The 23,015-nt window shown below is 44.8% G+C and overlaps 2 protein-coding genes across 10 annotated transcripts in view; one reads left to right on the top strand and one right to left on the bottom strand.

Moving 5' to 3' along the window:
- The window catches only part of WDFY4 (WDFY family member 4), a 248,168-nt gene that overhangs the window by 35,054 nt on the left and 190,099 nt on the right, over positions 1–23,015 (bottom strand). The window lies entirely within an intron of this gene.
- LRRC18 (leucine rich repeat containing 18) lies at positions 1,604–22,310 on the top strand. 4 transcript variants are annotated; one of them, XM_061405651.1, is made up of 5 exons: positions 1,604–1,760; positions 2,241–2,464; positions 7,207–7,296; positions 17,776–18,635; positions 22,006–22,310. In XM_061405651.1, exons 4-5 carry the CDS (start codon positions 17,872–17,874, stop codon positions 22,025–22,027), a joined length of 786 nt encoding a protein of 261 aa, XP_061261635.1. In that variant the 5' UTR covers positions 1,604–1,760; positions 2,241–2,464; positions 7,207–7,296; positions 17,776–17,871; the 3' UTR covers positions 22,028–22,310. The 4 variants fall into 4 exon arrangements, with proteins under 4 accessions (XP_061261635.1, XP_061261634.1, XP_061261636.1 ...); XM_061405650.1 differs by lacking the exon at positions 2,241–2,464; XM_061405652.1 differs by lacking the exon at positions 7,207–7,296.

Below are 23,015 nucleotides of genomic sequence, written 5' to 3'. Positions count from 1 at the left end.
AAGTCTGTAAACTACTGTTCCCACACAAGGAATATCTAGTTAATTTCCAAAAGAGTTTTAGCCATATGGCAGTCTATTTGCTCACACAGTTTAAAAGGAATTGTTCTTGGTATGTGGGATCATCTTATCCATGTGGGTCTCCACCCTGCTCCTAGAGGTGCCCACATTGTCCTGTGGCCACAGTAGCTGGGCAGCCTGGCACAGAGGGATGGGACCTGGTGGGAGCTTCCCCTGTGCTGGGCTTGGTCCTCACGAATGATGTTTGTGTGATCACCTTTGGACATCAATCTGTGATTTATGAGACTTAAATCTTGTAATGATTTCATGATTTGAATCTCTGAATATATCCACGAGATACATTTTTTGGCAACAGTACTGCTAGGCTAAAAACTATGAGAATTATCAAGTGCGCTACATATCGCCAAACTGCCCTCTTAGGAAGTTGTAGCGATTTATGTGACCACACATATAATTAAGGAACACAAATCAAACCAAAGAAACACCATCTTAAGCCATGTGGTGGGGAAGAGTGTAAAAGCGTGTCGGATGCAGGGTTGGGGAGGGCGTGGGGAAGGAACCTCTCCGTGTGACCTGCTGCTTCTGCTCAGCAAGAATGTATAAACCCCAGTTCCTTGGCCTCTGGGGTTCCGTGGTTCCTTTTCCAGCTCTATTTCTTTTCTCCTCTGTTTCCCCGAGATGCCCCTTCTACTCCCCAAACCAGGTTTTCGTTCCGGATGTTCTTCCAAACCAAATCAAGATCCACCACTCTGCAGCCATGACCTCTGCCTCAGTCCTGTTCAGCTACCCACGGACTCTGCTCCCGCACACATCCCACAGGGATGCTCAGCATCCCACAGCACCTTCATGTGGACAAGGCCTGGTGCCCAAGTGCCCCAGCAGGCCAGCACCTCTTCATCTTCACATCACAGCACTGCGGTGATGTCTGTTCAGGCTCCCCAGCCAAGTCGCTGCAGTCGTGTCCGACTCTGGGCAACCCCATAGACGGCAGCCCACCAGGCTCCGCTGTCCCTGGGATTCTCCAGGCAAGAACACTGGAGTGGGTTGCCATTTCCTTCTCCATCAGGCTCCCCAGCCTTCCTCATTCAATACCTTCCTTGGCAGATTTTCTATAAACAGAAAGCAACTCCCTTGCTGGGATTCACCTCTTCCCCCCAGTAGAGAAATCGTCATTTCGGTCCATTTTATTCAGGCAAAGAATAACACCAGCAAACAGACAAAACGTGGTCACGTTTATTGCATTAGCTTGCAGAGGCTCAAGTGGAGACAAGCTTTTCTACCCAGTCTCTAAACCTGAAGCTCCCAGCTTCAGAAAGCTTTGAAGGCTATGAATGAGGACAGAGCCCAGGCTGTAGACAGCGAAGATCTTGACCTTGAAAAGAATGTGTTCTGAGCCTTTCTGAGGATGTGGGGCTGAGCCTCAAGGGTGTGGAGTTAGTACAGCAAAGCCTGCCGAACTTGGTGCTTTATTTTAGAAATCTGACAGTAGATGAGGAATAGGGGAGAAGAAGTCCAGGAAAAGAGAGGGCCTCTGTTTTACCTCTTTCAGAAAAAGTTCTAGAATTTTGCCTGTGGTCTTTTGTGACATTGCCATCATGTGGAATGGCGTGCAGAAGATAAAGGCAATTTACCATCCTACCGCTCATTTCACCGGCTATGAGCTCCAAGAAAGATCCATCATTTCATTACCATCAAAAAAAGACACCATTACCAGCAGTACCCTGAAACGCACCTAACCAAAGGTGAGTTCTCTCTGAAAGATTTCTTTTTTCAAAAAATTATGTTTATCTGAAGGCAATTACAGAACTTTTGGAATGGTCTATGTGAATTTTATGAATATCTGGTCATTAAAGTACTTCTTTCAGAATTGATACTATCCCATAATTATAGCATAGGCTGTAGATTAAACAAGACGCCAGAGATCACTCTTGGCTTTCTAAAGCTCATCTAAGGTTGGAGGGAGCCCACATGGGAAAAAGCATCATCTTTGGAGTCACTAGAACCTGGGTTCAAATTCTGCCCCCACCACTTGCTTGCTCTGAACTGCTGTTACCTCATCCTTCAAACATGGCTGACCCAGAAGTGCTGGGGGGCAAGTGTGGCCATGGGTCTGGGACAGGCTAGCACAGGTGTGTGCACGGGGCTCCCTCAGTGGGTATAGTTCTAGTGGATGTTGGTGCTATCCTAGAGCAGGATTGATTCTGTTTTACTCTGGGAGGAAGAAGAGTGTGGCAAACGAGTGAAGACGTGCTTCTGGTCAAGACCTGCCTTGTTCTGCCAATACCATTCTGAAAGCTCTTAGAACAACTGTGCCACCTGTGAATCAGATCTCCTGCTCTGTCAACTCAGGGTTTGCCATGGAGTCTCTGGGGCAAGAGTCCAGGCCTTCAGGCCACCTAGGATGGAGCTGAGAAGAATGGAAGAGTTTAAAGTCACTGAGGCCTAGGTAGGTCATTCTGCTTAATCTGAAGGTGGCCTATCATGGTGGGCTCACAGAGGACATCTTACCAACTCACCCTCACCTCAAGACAGGTGTCTAAACTCCTCTGGAAGACTTCCATAGGTGGGACACTATCTTCAAGTAGAACTTTGTGGCTGGTCAACAGCTAGGCTGGGTTCAAATTCTTTCCTCTTTTGAGGGTGATTTTTACCTGTGCTGCTTCACTTTAATCGAATCTGTGTCCGTGAAGCCCTAGAAGTTGTTGAAGCTTGAGTACTGCTGCCACATGGTATTGGGGCATTCTCTACCCCAGAAGCCCAGTGCCCATGGCTTGCCTCACTGTCTTGCCTTCGACTCCACTCCCTTTAGTCCAGCTCCACCTGATGGGCACCTCCACTCTACCCTGAGCCTGTCTCTTAGAATGAGCCGGAGGCATAGCCCAGGAACTCACATCTCTCCTAGGAGGCTGGTAGAGAAGCCTGCCAGCGGCCTTCAGAGGGTAGGCTAACCCAGGCCAGAATGGTCTCTGCCAATGGACTCATCTGGCTGGAGGCTACACCCTCTCGCCCAGGAAAGGATGGGATCTGAGGTGTCCCTGCCTGTGCTTCTTCTCACCCCTGGGATTAGGAGGCTATGGCTAGTCCTTAGACACTAAGAAAATAACCAGGGAGAGCCTACAGGGAAGCTGGGCCTCCAGAGCTAAAGTCAGTCAGTCAGTCAGTTCCATCGCTCAGTCGTGTCCAACTCTTTGCGACCCCATGAATCGCAGCACCCCAGGCCTCCCTGTCCATCACCAACTCCTGGAGTTCACTCAGACTCACGTCCATCGAGTCGGTGATGCCATCCAGCCACCTCATCCTCTGTCATCCCCTTCTCCTCCTGCCCCCAATCCCTCCCAGCATCAGAGTCTTTTCCAATGAGTCAACTCTTCACATGAGGTGGCCAAAGTACTGGAGTTTCAGCTTTAGCATCATTCCTTCCAAAGAAATCCCAGGGCTGATCTCCTTCAGAATGGACTGGTTGGATCTCCTTGCAATCCAAGGGACTCTCAAGAGTCTTCTCCAACACCACAGTTCAAAAGCATCAATTCTTTGGCACTCAGCCTTCTTCATAGTCCAACTCTCACATCCATACATGACCACTGGAAAAACCATAGCCTTGACTAGACGGAGCTAAAGTAGACATATTTAAAAAGACTGATGCCTCTCCAAATTCTCCTGTATCTTTTCTATTTGCAAAACAGTTATGAGTTTTACGAATAGAAAAACCACAGTGAAACGGGTTAGTGAGTAAGAGGTGTCGAGAAAATGCAATCCACAATGAGAAGAAAACTCACTCATCTTGTCAAACTGGAAGTGCGTCTACTAATGGTTTGGGCTGTGTCTCAGGCCAGCATCTTTTGCCTGGGTGTGGCTCTGGAGGAGTATGCTGGGGATGCAGTCTGTGGGGTGGGCAGAGTTTTCCATGAGAAGCGGAGAGACTGCTAATAGAAACATACTCCCTCCTCATTTTCCTTTCTCAGAAGCAAATTTGGGGTTAGTCTGGTTTTCAAATCTAGATTGTAGGTCAATGCTTGCATACTCAGTTGCTCAGTTGTGTCCAACTCTGCCACCTCATGGACTGTAGCCCCACTAGGCTCCTCTGTCCATGGAATTTTCCAGGCAAGAATACTAGAGTGGGTTGCCATTTCCTACTCCAGGGACTCTTCCTGGCCAGGGATCGAACCTGCATCTCTTGTATCTCCTGCACTGGCAGGCAGATTCTTTACCACTGTGCTTCCCTGTAGGTCAATAGAAATCCAGTAATAGATAGGCATTCTCGGAAAATAGAGATATCCTCCTGAATTAAAGGATATTGACCCCTTTTATTGTAACTTCCTGTCTTAACATGTATAAATCTCTTATTAAACAATAATAATATTTATCTAATGCATTAGAAACTGTAAAGACTGCTTGTTGTCTAATTTTCACAAGGACTCGTGAGACAGCCGCGATCTCTATCTTCAGGTGTGGAAATGGAGGTGGGGTACGAGATGACGCAGGCTAGGGAATCCCACTAGGTTTGCTAGAGCCTAGCGCAGGCACCACGAGTGTCCAGCACACCAGGCCTTGCAGAGCACCTACTGGGCCCCACCTTGACCACACCTGACTCCAGGCCCTGACTCTGAAGACAACTGCTTTCCTCTGAAGGGGAAAAGAAAACAAAAGCAAAACCACCACCACCAACAAAACCCCAAAAGTGACAATGAGCACCTTTGTTCTGGCTGGATTAGAGGGCAGCTACCTGATTGTCAGCCTGGGTACATTTGGAGTTAAAATGAACATTAGCAAAATTACTGAATTATTATTGCACAATTATGCTGTAAACCTGATGCTGCTGATACGTGAAAAGCCTGGAGGTTCATATCACTTCAAATCACCTCTAGAGGCTGAAACCAAGTGGCTCCCATTTTTACAAAGTTTTACATATCTGCATTTTAAAATGTATTTATCTAAACAAGTGGTACCTAATCAAGAGTACAAGCTTTTACACAGCAAAGGAAACCGTAAACTAAATGAAAAGACAACCTAAGGAATGGGAAAAAATATTTGCAAACAGTGCAACCGATAAGGGCTTAATTTACAAAATATACAAACAGCTCATACAACTCAACAGCAACAGCAACAAAAAAACCCAAACAACCCAACTGAAAAACGGGCAGAAGACATTTCTCCAAAAGAGACATACAGATGGCCAACAGGCACATGAAAAGATTCTCAGCATCGCTAATTATTAGAGAAGTGAAAATCAGAACTACAGTGAGATACATCACGCCAGTCAGAGTGGCCATCATTAGAAGTCTACAAAAAACAAATGCTGGAAAGGGTGTGAAGAAAAGGGAACCCTCTCACCCTGTTGGTGGGAATGTAAATTGGTACAGCCACCATGGAAAACAGTAAGGAGGTTCCTCAAAAAACCAACAATAAGTGTCCATATGATCCAGCAATTCTATTCTTGGGCATATACCCAGACAAAACTGTAATTCGAAAAGACAGGTGGACCCTATGTTCACAGCAGCACTATTTGCAATAGCCAAGGAAACCATCTAAACGTCTATGACAGATGAATGAATAAGGATGTAGTATATATTTTATGGCTACACAATGGGATCGTACTCAGCCACAAAAAGAATGTAATAATGCCATTTGCAGCGACATGGATGGACCTAGAGATTATCGTACTAAGTGAAACGTCAGGGAGGGAAAGACAAACACCGTGATATCACTCACACACAGAAGCTAAAATATGATCCAAATCAGCGTATCTACAAAACAGAAGCAGACAATATGGAAAGCAGAGTTTGGCTGCCAAGGTAGGGGTGGTGGGAGCTGGTAGGGAAGGAGGAAGGCGGGTTTGGAGTTAGCAGAAGCAAACTATTGTGTATGGAATGAATAAGCAGCAAGGTTCCACTGTACAGCTCAGAGAACTACACTCAATATTCTATGACAAACCATAATGGAAAAGAGTGTGAAAAAGAATATATCAATATATGCGTGTTATTTGTTATTGTTTAGTCGCTAAGTCAAGCGCGACTCTCGTGACCCCAGGGACTGTAGCCCTCCAGGCTCCTCTGCCCATAGGATTTCCCAGGCAAGAATACTGGAGTGGGTTGCCATTTCCTTCTCCAGGGGATCTTCCCAACCCAGGGATCAAACCTGTGTCCCTGCATTGGCAGGAGATTCTTTTACCACTGAGCCACCTGGGCAGCCCTGTGCCTGTGCAAAAATATATGTGTGTGTGTACATAACTGATCCACTTTTCTGTACGGAAGAAATTAACACAACAGTGTAAATCAACTATAGTTCAATAAAATTTTTAAAAGTTAAAAATTAATGTATTGTTTTCATATATTTTCTCCCTTAAAATACTAATTTTACTTTTGTTTATCTATGTTTTACAACTTTCAGATTACTTATTTTCTAATTTAAATTATATGCTTTTAGAAAATTCTAATTAGAAATGCACTAAGTTTTAGAAGCTCGGGTAACTTCTCATTTTCTAGTCATCTTCATTTGCTTATTATGTTAAATCCATTTATTGTCTAAATTAAATGATCAATTTTATTTCATTTTATATTAGTATTCATATTATATTAGTATTAGGATCAATATTAGTATTCACATATTTAAGAAGTTTTATAGTTAACTATATTTCTAACTTAATGGCTTACCATATTTTTATTTTTTAATTTGAACTTTTTCATTTTCCTTTTTTATACCTTCCAAAATTTTCATTGCTTGGGTTAATTTTGCATTTCAAATGATTTATTTGAAAATTATTTTATTTTTTAATTCAACCTGGGTAATACAGTTAGAGTATTTTTATATTTTTGTTTCTATATATGCAATTTCTAATTTTCTTATAATGTTATTTTATTATTTGCAAAATAATTTTAACATTTAACCTTTTGGCCAAATAAATAAACAAACAGATAAGACCAAAAGAGCAGAAAGAAATACTGAGGCACATTACAAGGAAGTCAATGATATCTCGCGAGCCACAGTAAGATGTCTGTCCCTTCAGAGAGGCAAGCGCAGCCCTTTCCCTTCTGTTAGCAACATGCACTTCCTGCGGTCGCCACGGAAAGCAGCTGTCCTGCACTGCGATCCCCAGGGCACTGCTGGGGGAAACCAGGAGGAAGCCCTCTACAAGCCCCTGGGACCGCAGACCCTGTCCTGGAGACCCTATTAACCCCGCCTTCCTTGCAGGCTGGCGTCAAGATTATGCTAATCCACGCCGGTCTCTTGTTGCCTGGTGACAAAGTCTCACAGTTGAGGAGGAAGAACCAGGACAACAGGGTAAGCTTTCCTCTGGTTGCACTTCTTTTACTTTAATTCTGCCAAACAACACCTCTTTAAACTCTTTTCCTTTCCTCCTCTAAGCAAGTGACTTTGGAAATGCAGGCTTCCCTGGTGTGCTTTATTTACAAACCTCAGATGCCAGCTGATTCATTACATAGAAGGGGAGGAAGCCGGCCCTGAGCCCCAGGCAGGAGGGCACCTTGCTGGCGTCCTAGGCACCTGGGCCATGACAAGCTTGGGAGGTTAGTGTGGGGACCCGTGGGCCTTTGGGGTCACCTTGACGAGCTTTCAGAGTCTGAGTCCCCCTGAGTGTTGTTTCCTGCTCCACAAGCAGGTGGAGATGAGTGTGTGTACCAGTCCTCACCCGGCCAATCACCCCTCTAAGGAAACTCGCTCAGTCTGGAGGCTGGAGCCTGCGAAGGGACCCTGATGACTGCTGACTGTGCTGGGGTTTAGAGCACAGTCTGTCTTTTGAGAAGTCTAGAGGTAAACCCTTTCTTTGAGGGATCCTGGACCCCGGAACCCACAAACACGTGGTTGAGTCTCAGGCTGGGGTGGGCCGTGCAAGGAGGTATCCTCAGCACAGAACACACTAGACGACACTCTTCACGTCCCTATTTCTACCACAGGCAAAGGCAGGTGCTGCTACTTGGAGTCTCCGGGAGTTTGGATGAGCCACCAGCCTCTCTGAGCCTCAGGTGCCATATCTGTCCAGTGGAGACCAAAATCAATACATACGTCAGGCAGGTGTAAGAATTGGTTATAGTGTCTGTAAAATGCCTGGCCTGTGTGGAGTAATTTGAAGGAGGTGGTCAATATGGTGCTGTTGGGTGAATTTATCAGCATTATTTGCCATCATACAGGTGCTAGGAACCACATTACCATTCACTGAGTACCATTTAACATACAATCACTTAGCATACAGTCATCACCTCAATTTTCACAAAAACCTGAAATTTTCTAACCCATTTTGCAGATTAGTAAACTGAGCTCACGATTAAAATCAAATTGTCAGTGAGGGTAGGGACGGAGCCCAGTTCTATTGGCCTCCAAGCTTCCACATTCCCCTTCAAGGTATCTCACAGCTTCACAGGTGGGCAGGTTTATAGCAAAGACTTTCTCAATGCTGGGGACTGTCCTGCAGCAGATGGGGGTGCCACACGGGGTGCCTGCCCGTGCACATTGCTGGGGTGTACCACCCCTCAGCAAGTTCTCACTGGGGCCAGATGGGGCATGGTGCAGAAAAAATGCAGGTATCACTGGACACTTGAGAACTGCCCCCCCACTCTGGGATCCTGGTTGGGGTGTGAGGCACTGTGCCTCAGAGGAGCTGTCTGTCTTTCTGATAGAGTAACCCAAAGTCTGCCCCTGGGAGGCAGGGATGCCCCCACAAGGAAGGATGCTGTGCTGCGGGGTCTGAATCAGGTTTCTGCCCAGCTGGAATCCTGGTGTCCTGGCTCCACTGACATCAATTGTGTGGTCCTGTCCAGCCGTGGCTCCTCTCTGCACCCCGTCCCCCACAGTCCAAACACTCACCCTCACCTCGCCCTTCAGAAGCAGCCACTTTTATAATTCTATTTACAGAAGTGGAGGCTGAAGCTCAGCGAGGCTCCTCAGACTGTCTAGGGTCACAGGACGGCACATGGGGAGCTGGGTGGCAACCCACGTGGATCTAAGGCCCCTGCACTTTTCTCCCTGCCAATCTGCTTCTCCGAGCCCAGTTTCTTTACCTGCAAGGGAGGGCCAGGCTGTGAGAAAATGCAATTGTGTCTGTCTGGCAATAGCAGTGCTTAAACCACGTTGATTGAAGCTGAATTAGTTGATTGAAACAGAATTAATGCTCACCTCTTGGGGTTTAAAGGTACCAGCACTGACTTTGGTTCTTTGCTTTTTGGGTGTCAAGGTTGCTTCGTGTACTTTGAACATGTTGCTTGATGAACAAGGCATTTCTAGGCTGTTAAACTAATAATCTTAATATTTTATTTTAATTGTAAGGCACCTATTCCCTTTTGTTCCTTTAACAAATCCAATTAAAACAAAGCACTTTCAGAATCACAAAATAGATGCTATTAAACCAGTAAGGAATCATAATCTTTTCCTATTGGGCCATGCGATCCCCTGGGAACTTTTGCTTCAAATAAAAGTTGAATTCTTACTACCCTCCAGGGGGAAGGGGCCCGTTTGACACATAATGGCTTCACAGGCAGCCCTTGTGCAGCCCCACATGGGTGCTGAGGACAAAGAAGTAAATAATATTAGAGGCAGAGGAACCTGTACATGTGTAATATAAAATCCTTAGCACTGCGTTGATCAAATTAACCAGATAATCACCAAATGAAGTGAACTTTCCATACAGACACTCTGTCTGTGGCAGCTCTGATGTCATAGGCGGAACATGCCACCCAGAAGCCCTGGATTAAGTTGAGTGGCCTGAGCTTGGATAAACTGCTTTACGCCCACCTCACCCCCAGGTCCTTATCTTTGGGTAGCAGGAATATTCCTACCTCAGAAAGTCATGAGGGCTAAAGAAATGGCAAATCGGAGGGCACTTTCTTTGTGAAGGGGGCATGAAGGGCCTCTAAAGGCTGGGTGTTCATGGGAGGGTGTGCGTGCTGGGGGCTGTGGAGGGGCGGACAGCATCGTGGGTCCGACAAAGGCTGCAGTTTGGGACTCTCGGAAGTGCATCTTCCAAGTGTTTGCTTTTCAGGTGAGGCCAGGCCATGAAATGCACTTCTGGCGACCGCACACAGCGTCTCAGAGCCCTGCACAGCAGGCAGACACCCTTCCACCCCTGCCCAGGGCAGCAGAGGGCCAGCTTCTCTGGTGGGCATGTGGGAATACAGTGGGTTAGTGTTCTGAGCCCATGCTGGATGGAAAACAGAACCTTTAAGGAGGCCCACATCTCGGGAGCCCAGGGGTACCAGAGGGACTCAGGAACAATAGATTTCTGTCTCCATCATCACTCCCTTGTCCTCATTTTTTTTAAGAGGTCAAATTATTTCAGTTTATTTTTATACAACATGTTATGGGAATGTTGGTAAAATTCTAAGAAGATACACAAGTAGAACAGTAATATACAATAATTTTTAAAATTTCTAATACATGTTTTCCTTTAAAAAAAAAAAAAAAGGATACGTATAAAATTTATTTAGACTTCCCTGGTGGCTTAGATGGTAAAGCGTCTGCCCACAATGTGGGAGACCTGGGTTCAATCCCTGGGTTGGGAAGATCTCCTGGGAAGGAAATGGCAATCCACTCCAGTATTCTTGCCTGGAGAATCCCATGGACAGAGGGGGCACACACCTATAAATGAACTGACTGGTAGCATTACATGTACCCTTTAAACTGTTTCTCCGCCCTCTCTCATTGTTGATCTCCAAGTTCGTACATTTAAATGACTCCACTAATGCTATCATTGGAGAAGGAAATGGCAACCCACTCCAGTGTTCTTGCCTGGAGAATCCCAGGGATGGGGAAGCCTGGTGGGCTGCCATCTATGGGGTCGCACAGAGTCGGACACGACTGAAGTGACTTAGCAGCAGCAGCAGCAATGCTATTAAAATAGCTTGAAATTCATATTATTCAATTACATTCAGGTCTATACACATACACATGCATCTGTGAAGACAATAACCCCACACACTGGCCCCTAGACAGTGGAATGACAGGCAACACGCCCACAGCAAAGGCAACTGGGGGAAGAGAGGCAGGACACTGTAGTGGGAAGACCATACATTTTGGCATTACACACCCAGGCTCGTGGGCATGTAACACCTGGGAACCTAGGCTTAGCTGAGCTGTGTGGTCTTGTGAACTTGGGGAAGTCACTTCACTTCTCTGAGCCTTAATTCTCTTATATTAAAAATAGGATGGACACTGCATGATTGCTATGGAGATTAGAGATACAGAAAGGGCCCAGCACATGCTGGCAATGGTTACTATGGTGCATACCACCTGAATGAAGAGTAGTGAGTGGCTCTTGACATCGCGAAGCATTTCCAAAACTGACTCCAGAAAGCCCTCACAATCGTGGGGTCCCTGTAGGATTTCACCCCTCCTGCCTGTCACCATCATTTCTCTCCATCAACTCCACCAAGCGTCTGCTGGGGGTACTGCTGGGAACTGCACGGAAATCTTTCTCCCTCTAGTCTGTCCGTTTCCTAGCAATCTGTCCTTCTGCCCACAGGAAAGCAGAGCTCAATCTAGCTGGGGGCAGAAGTGAAAAAAATAAAAGCACTTCATGTCTATATCTCCAGTGAGTCTATGCTCCAAAAGGCAGATCTAGTTGTAGAAAACACAGCTCCTGGCCCAGAGTGGGTTCTGGGCAAAGAGTAATTCTTTCCCCCAGCTTAGATGACTCTTGAGTCAAACATCCGTGCCTGTTTTAGAGGTCTGGCCAAGGTTCTAGACATCCCATTGACAGACAGCACCAAGGTGACCACCCACATCTCCACCTGCCACAGGGCTTCTCATGTGAAGGAACAGCTCAGTCTGGGAAGGGGTCAGGGACATGGGGAGCGATCTGAAGGCTCACAGGACGTCACAGCAGAGGCGAGGCTCTCCTCTTACATATCTATGAATGTGTCTTATTAGTCAGGAGAGAGAATAATGAATGGCTTTTGAACGACTGACTTCACTGAGGGAAATTTGCATTACTTCCTCTTAAGAGATGTCCCACAAGCAAAAGAGATTTCTCCCCTACATGATACAAAGCTTCCTAAGTTAGTCCCAAACACGGGCTGTGAAACAATGACTTTGGGGGTTCCAGTTCCACAAGATGTCTGTCCTGGTCTCAGTGCATCAGTGAAAAGGGTAAAATAATTATGAGATCATGTTAGCAAAAGGTTTAAAGCTATCATACACACACACACACACACACACACACACATATATATATATATATATATATGGACTGGAGTGGGTTGCCATTGCCTTCTCCGATATATATATATAGATATAGATATATATAATTGTTCTTAAAAATATAAAGATACATGACTGTGAAGCATCAGATAAATTCTAGTATTCTAGTGAAAGATAATGATCTTACAACTGAAAATGCTTGCACATATTTTGATGGTTTTAAAATATAAGTTGCCATTATATTTTTAATTTAGATATCCATGGGGTGTCCCACCATGCTGGTTGATTCACAATGACTAGATAGAAAAATTAACTAGAAATTAAAGTCAAACCAACTGGACCAGTTTTAATAAAGTATAAAAACCAATTGTATAAAACAAAAAGACAGTACATTTAGAAACTTCTATTTATGTTTCTAAGCTGTTCATGTGAAATGAAATCTATTATTTGACTACCCTCTATCGGTCTATCTGACCATCATTCTGTCTGTTCATCCATCTGTCTATCTACCTACCCATCTATCTGATTATCTATTTACATTTCTTTCTCCCTATAATTGCCCTTGTGTGGATTGACCCTACACTGATATTTGAAGATTCTATGAATTGATAACCACAGGTCATCAATGAGATTTAGCTGTACTGAAAGATCATCTATTTCACACTTCTTTTGGCAATACGTATTCTCCTACCCAGTGGGCAGGCCTAGGCAGGATGCTGACCATTCAGAGTTGAATACAAAAAGGGATGGATGTCCCTGGGCTCTGGGGGTTCCTGGCACTGGTGTGCTTCTAGCAGCTCTCACAGCTTAGAGGGGTTACAATGGACCCTGAGCAACACACCCTGCCTTCCCTAGCCAAGGGCAAGTGTCCCAGACAGATAAAGTGGGAGAAGCCTGAAGCGGGTGGGGACTGAGCAGGCTTCTCCTGGCCTGGGCTGTCTGGGGGCCCGTACGTGCTGAGAAAGAGGAGAATGCGTCATCCCAGCTAGCTCCTCCTTTGCCTGCGGGTGATGATGACTGAGCCCGCTCTGAGCCAAGGGCCCGTTTGGAGAAGTCCTTGTGGACAGCTCCATGCTGCTTCCTCCCCATCAGTCGTCAGAGCTGAGAGGCTTCTTACCATGGTGCAGGTGGGCTTTGGGGAGTAGGCACAGCTGGGCTTAACTGGTTGGATCTCCAGTCTATGGGAAGCATTCTTCCCAACTAGGGCCTTCTGCCCTTACTTGCTGTGCTTGTCCTCTCTGAGCTGAACTTTGTCTTAATTAAATGCAAGAAATACAAAAGACAGCCTGGGCTTTTTGGGGCTCAGGAGAATCCGGTGGCCAGAATCAGTAACAATCTAGATTTTAACTTTTTGAGTTTAGAAACTGGCTCTGCGTATTGTTAACCTGTATAAATAACACAGAGACTTGGTACCTAGTAGGCTCTCGATAAACTCACTGAATGAGAGTATAGATGGATGAATGAACGCAGGGATAAGCACATGGACTTGGCTCAAATTAGCCCCAAAGAAGTAACAAGAATCATGAACAAAGGAAACTTTGCTATGCTTTCAGACCCAACTATACTTTCAGAGTTGCCGAGTAAAATACAGAATTATGTAGTGTTTGGGGCATGCTGCTGCTGCTAAGTCGCTTCAGTCATGTCCGACTCTGTGTGACCCCATAGAGAGCAGCCCACCAGGCTCCCCCGTCCCTGGGATTCTCCAGGCAAGAACACTGGAGTGGGTTGCCATTTCCTTCTCCAATGCATGAAAGTGAAAAGTGAAAGTGAAGTCGCTCAGTCGTGTCTGACCCTCAGCGACCCCATGGACTGCAGCCTACCAGGCTCCTCCGTCCATGGGATTTTCCAGGCAAGAGTACTGGAGTGGAGTGCCATTGCTTTATGTATACTCAAAACTGTCCATTGTTTATCTGAAGCTCAGATTTGATGGGGTATCTTGCAATTGTATTTGCTAAATCTGGCAACCTTACCATGAGAAGTCATTGATAAACACGATTAGAACACAGGCTCCCCTATCTCGGTCCATGTTTGTTTAAATTATGATTTTAACTCAAGGGCAGTAGGACAGCTTTCCTGATATGCCACCCTGTGCAGAGCTGTCCCCACCGTGTGCGTGTCCATACACATGGTTGCATGCATATGTACCCCAGCAGGGCCCACATGATACACATGTGGATGCCCTGTACAAGGCAAAACATTCAGTTCAGTTCAGTTGCTCAGTCATGTCCAACTGTTTGTGACCCCATGGACTGCAGTATGCCAGGCTTCCCTGTCCATCACCAACTCCCGGAGATTACTCAAACTCATGTCCATTGAGTCGGTGATGCCATCCAACCATCTCATCCTCTGTTATCTCCTTCTCTTCCCACCTTCAATCTTTCCTAGCATCATTATGTAGACTTTTAAGACTGTCTTTTTTACTGAGCAGGATGATTCTGAGAGTCATCCAAGTTGTTGCATGTATCAATAGATTTGTTCTCTTTATGCTTAATAGTACCGATTATAGGATTATAGGGAGAAGCCACAACTTCTTATCCATCCAGGCACTGAAAGACCTTCAGAATTTTGTTTCCCTTTGTGACAAATGTGAATAGAGCAATTAGAAACCCAAGTTTTCATGGGAACCTGAGTTTTTGGCTTTGGTGGGTAGGCGTTAAGTATTTAGCTGGGGAAATGCTGGGTCATATAATAAGTGTATGGTTAATTTTATCAGAAATTGCCAAACTGTGTTTTTCATGGTGATATTACCATTTTGAATCCCCATCAGCAATATGTAAGCATTCTAGTTGCTCCACACCCTCACCAAATCTTTGTATTACTGGTTTTTATGTTTGTTTGTTTGTTTTCTGTTTGGGCATTTTAGTAACTGTGCAGTGGTGTCTGACTGTGATTTTCATTTAAATTTCCCTAGTGACTAATGACACTGAGCAATGCTTTGTGGTTTTGCGGCTTATTAACCATCCTTACAACTTCTATGGGGAAATGCTTCATTATTTTAAAAAACTGTATTGTTATTTTCTTATTGCTGACCTTGAGCTCTTTATAAATTCTGGATACTAGTTCTCTGATGGACATGGGGTGTTGTTTGTCTTTCAGAGCAAGGATTTCAAATTTTGTTGAAGTCCAAATTGTCAATATTTCCTTTTATGGATTATACTTTTGCCAGATTCAAAGTCATGAAAAGTTTCACTCCACTTTTCCTTTAGTCTTTGCATAGTAAGTTTATTTCCCCATTCTTTTAGTTTAACTTCCTTTTGTTTATTTAAATTGAGATGGCATATAACTGAATCTTTTATTTTATAATCCACCTGATTGTTCTGGAGATTAAAATATACACACTTATCTTTCTATAGCTTACTGAGAATTAAATTTTACTATTTCCAAAACAACTTAAAAATCTTACCTATCATCCACGTCTCATTAACTTCTCCCATTATGTTGTAGTCATCATATGTATTCCATCTACATACATTGACAGTTAAAATTTGTGCTTTCAGCCATCACTTGTATTTTAAAAATTGTAAAAGGAGAAAAAACACAGCCTATTATATTTATCAGATATTTATCATTTCCATTGCTCTTCCCTTATTCTCAAAGTTCAAGCTTCTCTCTAGTTTCTCTTTCATCTAAAGATTCCTTTACTTTTCATTCATCTGAGATTATCTATTTTGCCTTCATTCATAAAGGATGTCTTCATTCATGGTCTGGTTGGCAGCTCTTTTTCTCAGCATTATTTAGAAAATATTTTTTTCCAGTTACCTCTGGCCTCCACAGTTTGTAGTGAGAAACCTGTAATAATTCATATTGCTGTTTCCCAGTAGGCAAGATGTTGTTTTTTTCTTTAATGTTGAGTAGTTTGGTTCTGTCTGAATGTGGATTTCCTCCCGGGAAGAGGAAATGGCAACCCACTCCAATATCCTTGCCTGGAAAATCACACGGACAGTGGAGCCTGGTGGGCTACAGTTCATGGGTTCACAAAGAGTCAGTCACGACTGAGCAACTGAGCATGCGTGCACTGCGTGTGTTACACAAACATAGCTCCTGGTAAAGGGCCTGATGATGAAGCAGAGAAAGTGCAGACACCTCCCCCCTAATCCCTGCAGGGAATTGGAGGCAGTGCCTTTGTCTCCTGACAGCATGCTTCTTCTGGGCAGGGGGAAGTTGATCCAAAATAGAAAATCAGCAAGCAAGAGACACCAAGTTGTAGAAAAGAAAAGAGCTTCTAGAATAGGCAGGCCAGTTGCATCCTCTTCCTAACTGTAGACCCTCCTCACTCCTGAGCCTCAGTCTTCTTCACTTTATAATGGGGATAAGCCTATGGATCTTACTTGATTGTTGAGAATTAAAATCAGTATGTGCAAAGGTCCTGACAATAATATTTAATAGTTAACATAAATCAGGCTTTTCCTATGTACCAGGCACTGTTGTAGCACTTTATAGTTTAATTTATACTCCATACTTCCCTGGTGGCTCAGACGGTAAAGCGTCTGTCTACAATGTGGGAGACCTGGGTTCAATCCCCGGGCTGGGAAGATCCCCTGGAGAAGGAAATGGCAATCCACTCCAGTACTATTGCCTGGAAAATCCCATGGACAGAGGAGCCTGGTAGGCTACAGTCCATGGGGTCACAAAGAGTTGGACAGGACTGAGCGACTTCACTTTCACTTTCAAGAGTTCTTAGAGGGGGCTGTTTTCACAAATGAGGCAATTGAGGCATGGAAAATTTAAGGAAACTGTTCGTAGTAGAACCAGACTTCTAAGCGAGTCTTCTGAGGCTGGAATCAACCTGTCACTCTGCATGTGCTACTTTTCTGATGGAAGTCCTGACTGTGGGCAGTCCTAACTGTCCTAGCGGCCCTAGAGGTGCTAGTCCTATGCCATCTATTGGCGCAGAGGTGTCCACAGTTGAACTACAGTGTGGAGGACGTGAGGGGCAGCAGACAAGGTGGGTGGAGGTGGAGAAAGGCAGCATTGCCTCTGTTCTTCCAGGCTCTGCCCTGCCCCTCTCCTCTGTGCTCATGGGCACGGTGTACACACATTCTCCTACTTGGGGGCTTTTCTGTGCCACCTTTATTACACTGCAAATATGGTAGCAGTGACCAGCTCCTCTGAGTCCAAAAGGCGAAGAGACGTGTAATATGTAAGTCATTATTAACTCCTCCCACCTTATTCCCTTATATCAAGGCTATATTGCTTCTGAGAACTCAGCTGTCCCACCCTAGGAATTCATAGGATAACTCTAAGAAAAGACTAGATTTATATGAGGATTGGGGAAAGGGCACACATCCAAGACATTACTCTGCCCCCAACACACACCCAGAAGAGGGTGTATGTAATAATCCAGGACCTAAGTCAGGGAATGGCATAGCCAGAGGGGCACTGAACATCCTTCACGCCGACCTTGAACCTCCCATTTTACATCTGGGAGCATGAGGTGTGAGGAGGGCATTCAATTTGCTGAAGGTCTTCGGCTAGGCTCCTTCTGCTAATGGCCTACCTTCTCTCCACTCTCCTCTTTCCCTCCTTTTAACCATTGGAAGTAAAGTACTATGATTTGGGGGCAGTCCAGCACCCTCACATCATCTGACTGGACACTGTTTCTCTTTTTACCAGAATCTATCTTCTGGCGGTTTCGTGTGATATTTCCTCTAACTGAACACCAGTCAACCAGAACAACATACTTCAAACACACTCCTCTACTAAAAGAACATGGCCAAGGGAGCGAAAGGCCCCAAGGGCAAGAAGATCACCCTCGCTGTGGCCAAGAATTGTATCAAGATCACATTTGATGGAAAGAAACGCCTTGACTTGAGCAAGATGGGAATTACCACCTTTCCCAAGTGTATTTTGCGACTCACTGATGTGGATGAGCTCGACCTTAGCCGGAATTTGATCAAGAAGATTCCCGATGCCATCTCCAAGTTCCAGAACCTGCGGTGGCTGGACTTGCACAGCAACTACATCGACAAGCTCCCCGAGACCATCGGCCAGATGACTTCTCTGCTCTACCTCAATGTCAGCAACAACAGGCTGACCACCAACGGGCTGCCCGTAGAGCTCAATCAACTCAAGAATATCCGCACTGTGAATTTAGGCCTGAACCATCTGGACAGCGTGCCCACCACACTGGGTGCTCTGAAGGAGCTCCATGAGGTGGGGCTCCATGACAACCTGCTGAGCAACATTCCCAACAGCATCTCCAAGCTCCCCAAGCTGAAAAAGCTCAACACAAAGCGAAATCCCTTTCCCAAGGCAGAGTCATCGGATATGTTCATGGATTCCATCAGAAGGCTGGACAACCTACATCTGGTGGAAGAGAAGGATCTGTGTGGGACTTGCCTGAAAAAATGCCAACAGGCCCGGGACAAGCTGAACAAAATCAAGAGCATGGCCACGACGATACCAAGAAAGGCCATCTTTTCCACTTTGGTCTCACCCAACTCCATGGCCAAGGAATCCCAGGAAGATTGGAGGTGACCTGGGACCCTGACCCTAAGGCAGTAAGGGACAAGGGAGGTGGAGGGAAGGTGACAATGGGCTGCATCCTCAGAAAACTGAGGGATTCTGCCATTACTGCAAGAGCTTCTCCAGTCAAGCCCATAAAACACCTTTCCCTACCTCCTTGGCTTGTGATTTTGTTGATCAGAGGGCTTTTAGTTCTTTGCCATTTCATACACTTCTGTCTTCTCTCGATGCACACACTCACCCACACATACAGGCACAATAAATTTGGAAAGGGCCATGCATCTCATTTTTGCCCCAGACCTCTCTTGCCTACAGCCTGTGGCCCGGGCAGCTGACACAATCTTGTCTCATTATCACAGGTTTCAGGATCAACTACCAGTTCCCCAGTGTGGAGCTTTTTCTACTGGAATGCTTTGGGCCAGGGCCTCAAAAGTCAGGCATCTCTAAGCATTGGTTGGTAGCAGGGCAGATGGACGTTTAGTCTTGGGGAGGGGACAAAACTGGGCCACAGAGTTGGGCAGATATTATCATTAAGTCTTTGCATTCATATTTTGCACTCAAAGCAGTCCTATTCTTTTCTCTTTTCTACATCTGCATAATTTGCTCTAGTAGCTTTTAAACTTGGAGAAGGCAATGGCACCTCACTCCAGTACTCTTGCCTGGAAATCCATGGATGGAGGAGCCTGGTAGGCTGTAGTCCATGGGGTCGCTAAGAGTTGGACATGACTGAGTGACTTCACTTTCACTTTTCACTTTCATGCATTGGAGAAGGAAATGGCAACCCACTCCAGTATTCTTGCCTGGAGAATCCCAGGGGTGGGGAAGCCTGGTGGGCTGCCATCTATGGGGTTGCACAGAGTCGGACACGACTGAAGCGACTTAGCAGCAGCAGCAGCAGCTTTTAGACTAAACCAGCAAGCCCTTGACTGTCTGTGAATGAATGAGGTTCACTCCCATCTAATTACATGCAATGCTTTTCCATACCTTCGTGGAATAAGGAAAGGATGGGTGCAGATAGGGGTTGCTGCAGTCAATAGATAAATACCTTACCAGGCACTGTGCTAGTAAGTGCAGGGACTGTGCTGTGGGGGAAAGCTTGTCCTGCCCTTTGCAACCTGTAGAAAAGGCAGGTAGAAAGAAGACAGGGCATAATGTCATTGTTAGAGGAAGTTAAGAGATCAGAGCCTAGTGGTGTGCAGGGCTAACCTGGCACAGAGAAAAGACAAAGTTTCTGCAGTTGGACAGATCTGGGCCCAGGGAAGCTTTGCTTTTTACTTGCTACCTCCCTGGGCATTTTACTTAGCTTTGGTTCCTTCATCTGTAAAGTGGAAATAACACCAGCCCAACTCCAAGGGTTGTCATGCGTCTCAAGCAGATAGCTCACAAGAGTGAGTACTCAGTAAAAGTCAGTTCCCTCTAAGAACTAGAGCTCAGTGCATCTCACAGCTGAGATCCCACTTTGGACAGTGCCTTGAGTCACTCTAGATCTGCTCGCAGAACTCACAACAGCTGAGGACTTTCTCTGAACCACTCACTCACACTTTCACGCTGCCTAAAAGAAAGGGATCAAGGAAGATAACTTTAGAAAAGTTTGTTGTTGTTTGTTGTTTTAAATCAAGGCTTTCCTGTGCTGGCAGCAAGTTTTGCAGTGGTCAGTGGAAAAGCACTAAGATATTAATAGATATCAATTAGTTTGTTATGACTAATGTATTTCTTTTTCATGTTATATATACCATAGCAGACAGCATATTTCATTTCTTCACTCCTCACTGCTTATTTTCCTTAGAAATGCTTGACTACACTATTTATACTTCTAAAATCTCTGAAGATACAGATTCAAAATTCCCTTTCTAGTTTTTCTTGTTTATTAAATGTTGTCTATTATAAAAGTAATATCACAGCATAGGTTTAAATAGAGCAGCTTAAAGTATCCACAGCTCTACAGTGTAAGTCAGCTATAATATTGACAGATTTCCTTACTAGTTATTTTTCCGTGTATATTTTTATGCATAGTTAAAATAACAACATTCACATCATTTTTATCCTTCTTTGAAACACATGTGGCTGCATGGTCTTAATAACCCTAATTTAAAACATCTGCAAGACAGTCAAACATAGATATACATAACTAAGTTCTTGTTGGACACTTAGATCATTTCCCAAATTGTTTTGTGATAAAGCCTGTATGATTAAAATCTTTAAAATATTTTACATTATTTCCTTGACATATCTTCATTATTGCAAATATTGTACTAAAGCATATGTTTTTAAAACAGTTTTTGATATATGCTACCAAGTAGCTTACAGAATATTTGCACCCATTTATCAGTCTGCCAGTAATATATTAGAGAACTCATTTCATTGCATCCTTGTGAGTCCTGAATGTCATCCTTTATATTTTCTTCTTTGTTTAAAGTCCAGAATGCTTTCTGAGAATCCCTTCTATTCAGGAGCAGAGGATGCATGACTGTGAAATGAATGATGAGGCGTCATGGCTCAGGCCCAGGAGACCCCACGAGAATGTCAGGCCTTGGACATGTTCCTAGTAGCCATCCTGCTAGTTTAGCTACGTCGTCTCTACAGAAGCCAGGCGAGGGCATTTGATCCAAGCAAGAAGTGATGGCTAGTTATGCAGATGCTGCCCATTTCCATTCCTCCCACTTGAGACACTTTTTCTTTAGAATTAGTGAGTTAAGGAGACAGATCTACCTGCTCCGCCTACAAAGGGTCTTAGTCTGGAACACAGATTTCTCCTTTCCCCCTTCTCCTGCTCTGTTGTAACAACTTCCCGCACTGTGCTTGGTTTGCAAAAGCCCTCTCTGGCACCTCTCCTGGGTTTACCTCCAGCTGACACCTCTTGCCGTCTTTGGTCTCTAGCTGCTTTACGCTACTTTTGTTCTTATAGCCGTGTCTCAGGAAGGGGTTTCAAGTGCATTGAACGTCACCAGGACTGAGAAATAAATGTGCAGGGGCCTTTGATATGCCCCAGGACACACTCACCTTAGACCTCCGGTTCGGCAGGAAACCCTGGCAATATGATGAGTGAAGTTGGGAGACAGAGCTCAGTTATGAAGCGTCTACATTTTACTCCTCTTTCTGTCGGGGAAAGGTCTGATGCTGATGCTCCCTCGTGCCCTAAAACACCACAGTCACCTCTACTTCCTAGAGAGTCTATTAGGCCCCAAAGTACTTGATAGGAAAACCACAGGGCTTTCTCTTTCCTCAAACAGAACAAAACCCTCGTTCCTGCTAACCCAGTAGCCACCCGCTCTGAAAGCCAGGCATGACCTCGGTGACCCTTGCGTGACCTCTGCCTTGCTGTGTTTTTCCTCCATGGTTTGGAGTAATTGCCTTGGCCTCTTGTGTCTTCATCCCCAGGATGCGCTCAACATCACCCTAGAGTAGCTTATGGCAAAAACTTGAAGACTAATCATCTAACAAGAGTAAACAGCTCTGAAGAAGAAAAGCCCTCAGTTAGGAGAAGAGAGAGAGAGTGGCAAGGGGAACATTCCGGAAGCCAGGCTCTCCAGTGCTGGCCAAACCACTGACTTGTTTTTTAAATTAATTTTGGTTCTCTTGCATTAGATTACCTGTGTGTGAAAATGACTTTGGGAAATACTTGGTGTGTGGTTTCTTTTTAATGTATATAGAGGAAATATTTGAGAAAATGATAGATATAAATTATAGACAATTAAAGATTTAAAAGAAGACTCTAAGACTTAAAAGATTTATGGTCTTTACATGTCACTTTAACTGGTAAGATCCCAACACCAATTGCCTCTGATAATTAAGTATGTATGATGTAATACCGCAAGCAACTAAAATCTATACAAAGCATTTATACCAAAAACCTCAAGAATACTATAGATAAATCAATGCAGAATTTTAACAAATCTTTCAGTAATACAGAGGTAGGCAGGAAAAACAGACAGAAATGTACAATAGAGAGAAAAATAGGAAATAAAAAATAAAATTTGGCAGACCTAACGTGAGTCTGAGTGAACTCCGGGAGATGGTGATGGACAGGGAGGCCTGGTGTGCTGTGATTCGTGGGGTCGCAAAGAGTCGGACACGACTGAGCGACTGAACTGAACTGAACTGAACATGCTAAAGCTGAAACTCCAGTACTTTGGCCACCTCATGCGAAGAGATGACTCATTGGAAAAGACTCTGATGCTGGGAGGGATTGGGGGCAGGAGGAGAAGGGGACGACGGAGGATGAGATAGCTGGATGGCATCACTGACTCGATGGACATGAGTTTGAGTGAACTCCGGGAGTTGGTGATGGACAGGGAGGCCTGGCGTGCTGCAATTCATGGGGTCGCGAAGAGTCGGACATGACTGAGTGACTGAACTGAACTGAACATCTTAATAATTACATGAAATGT

Source organism: Bos javanicus, chromosome 28 (genome assembly GCF_032452875.1).
Source record: "Bos javanicus breed banteng chromosome 28, ARS-OSU_banteng_1.0, whole genome shotgun sequence".
In the NCBI taxonomy this organism is placed as follows: Eukaryota; Metazoa; Chordata; class Mammalia; order Artiodactyla; family Bovidae; genus Bos; species Bos javanicus.
This window is presented reverse-complemented; position numbering and strand designations above follow the sequence as displayed.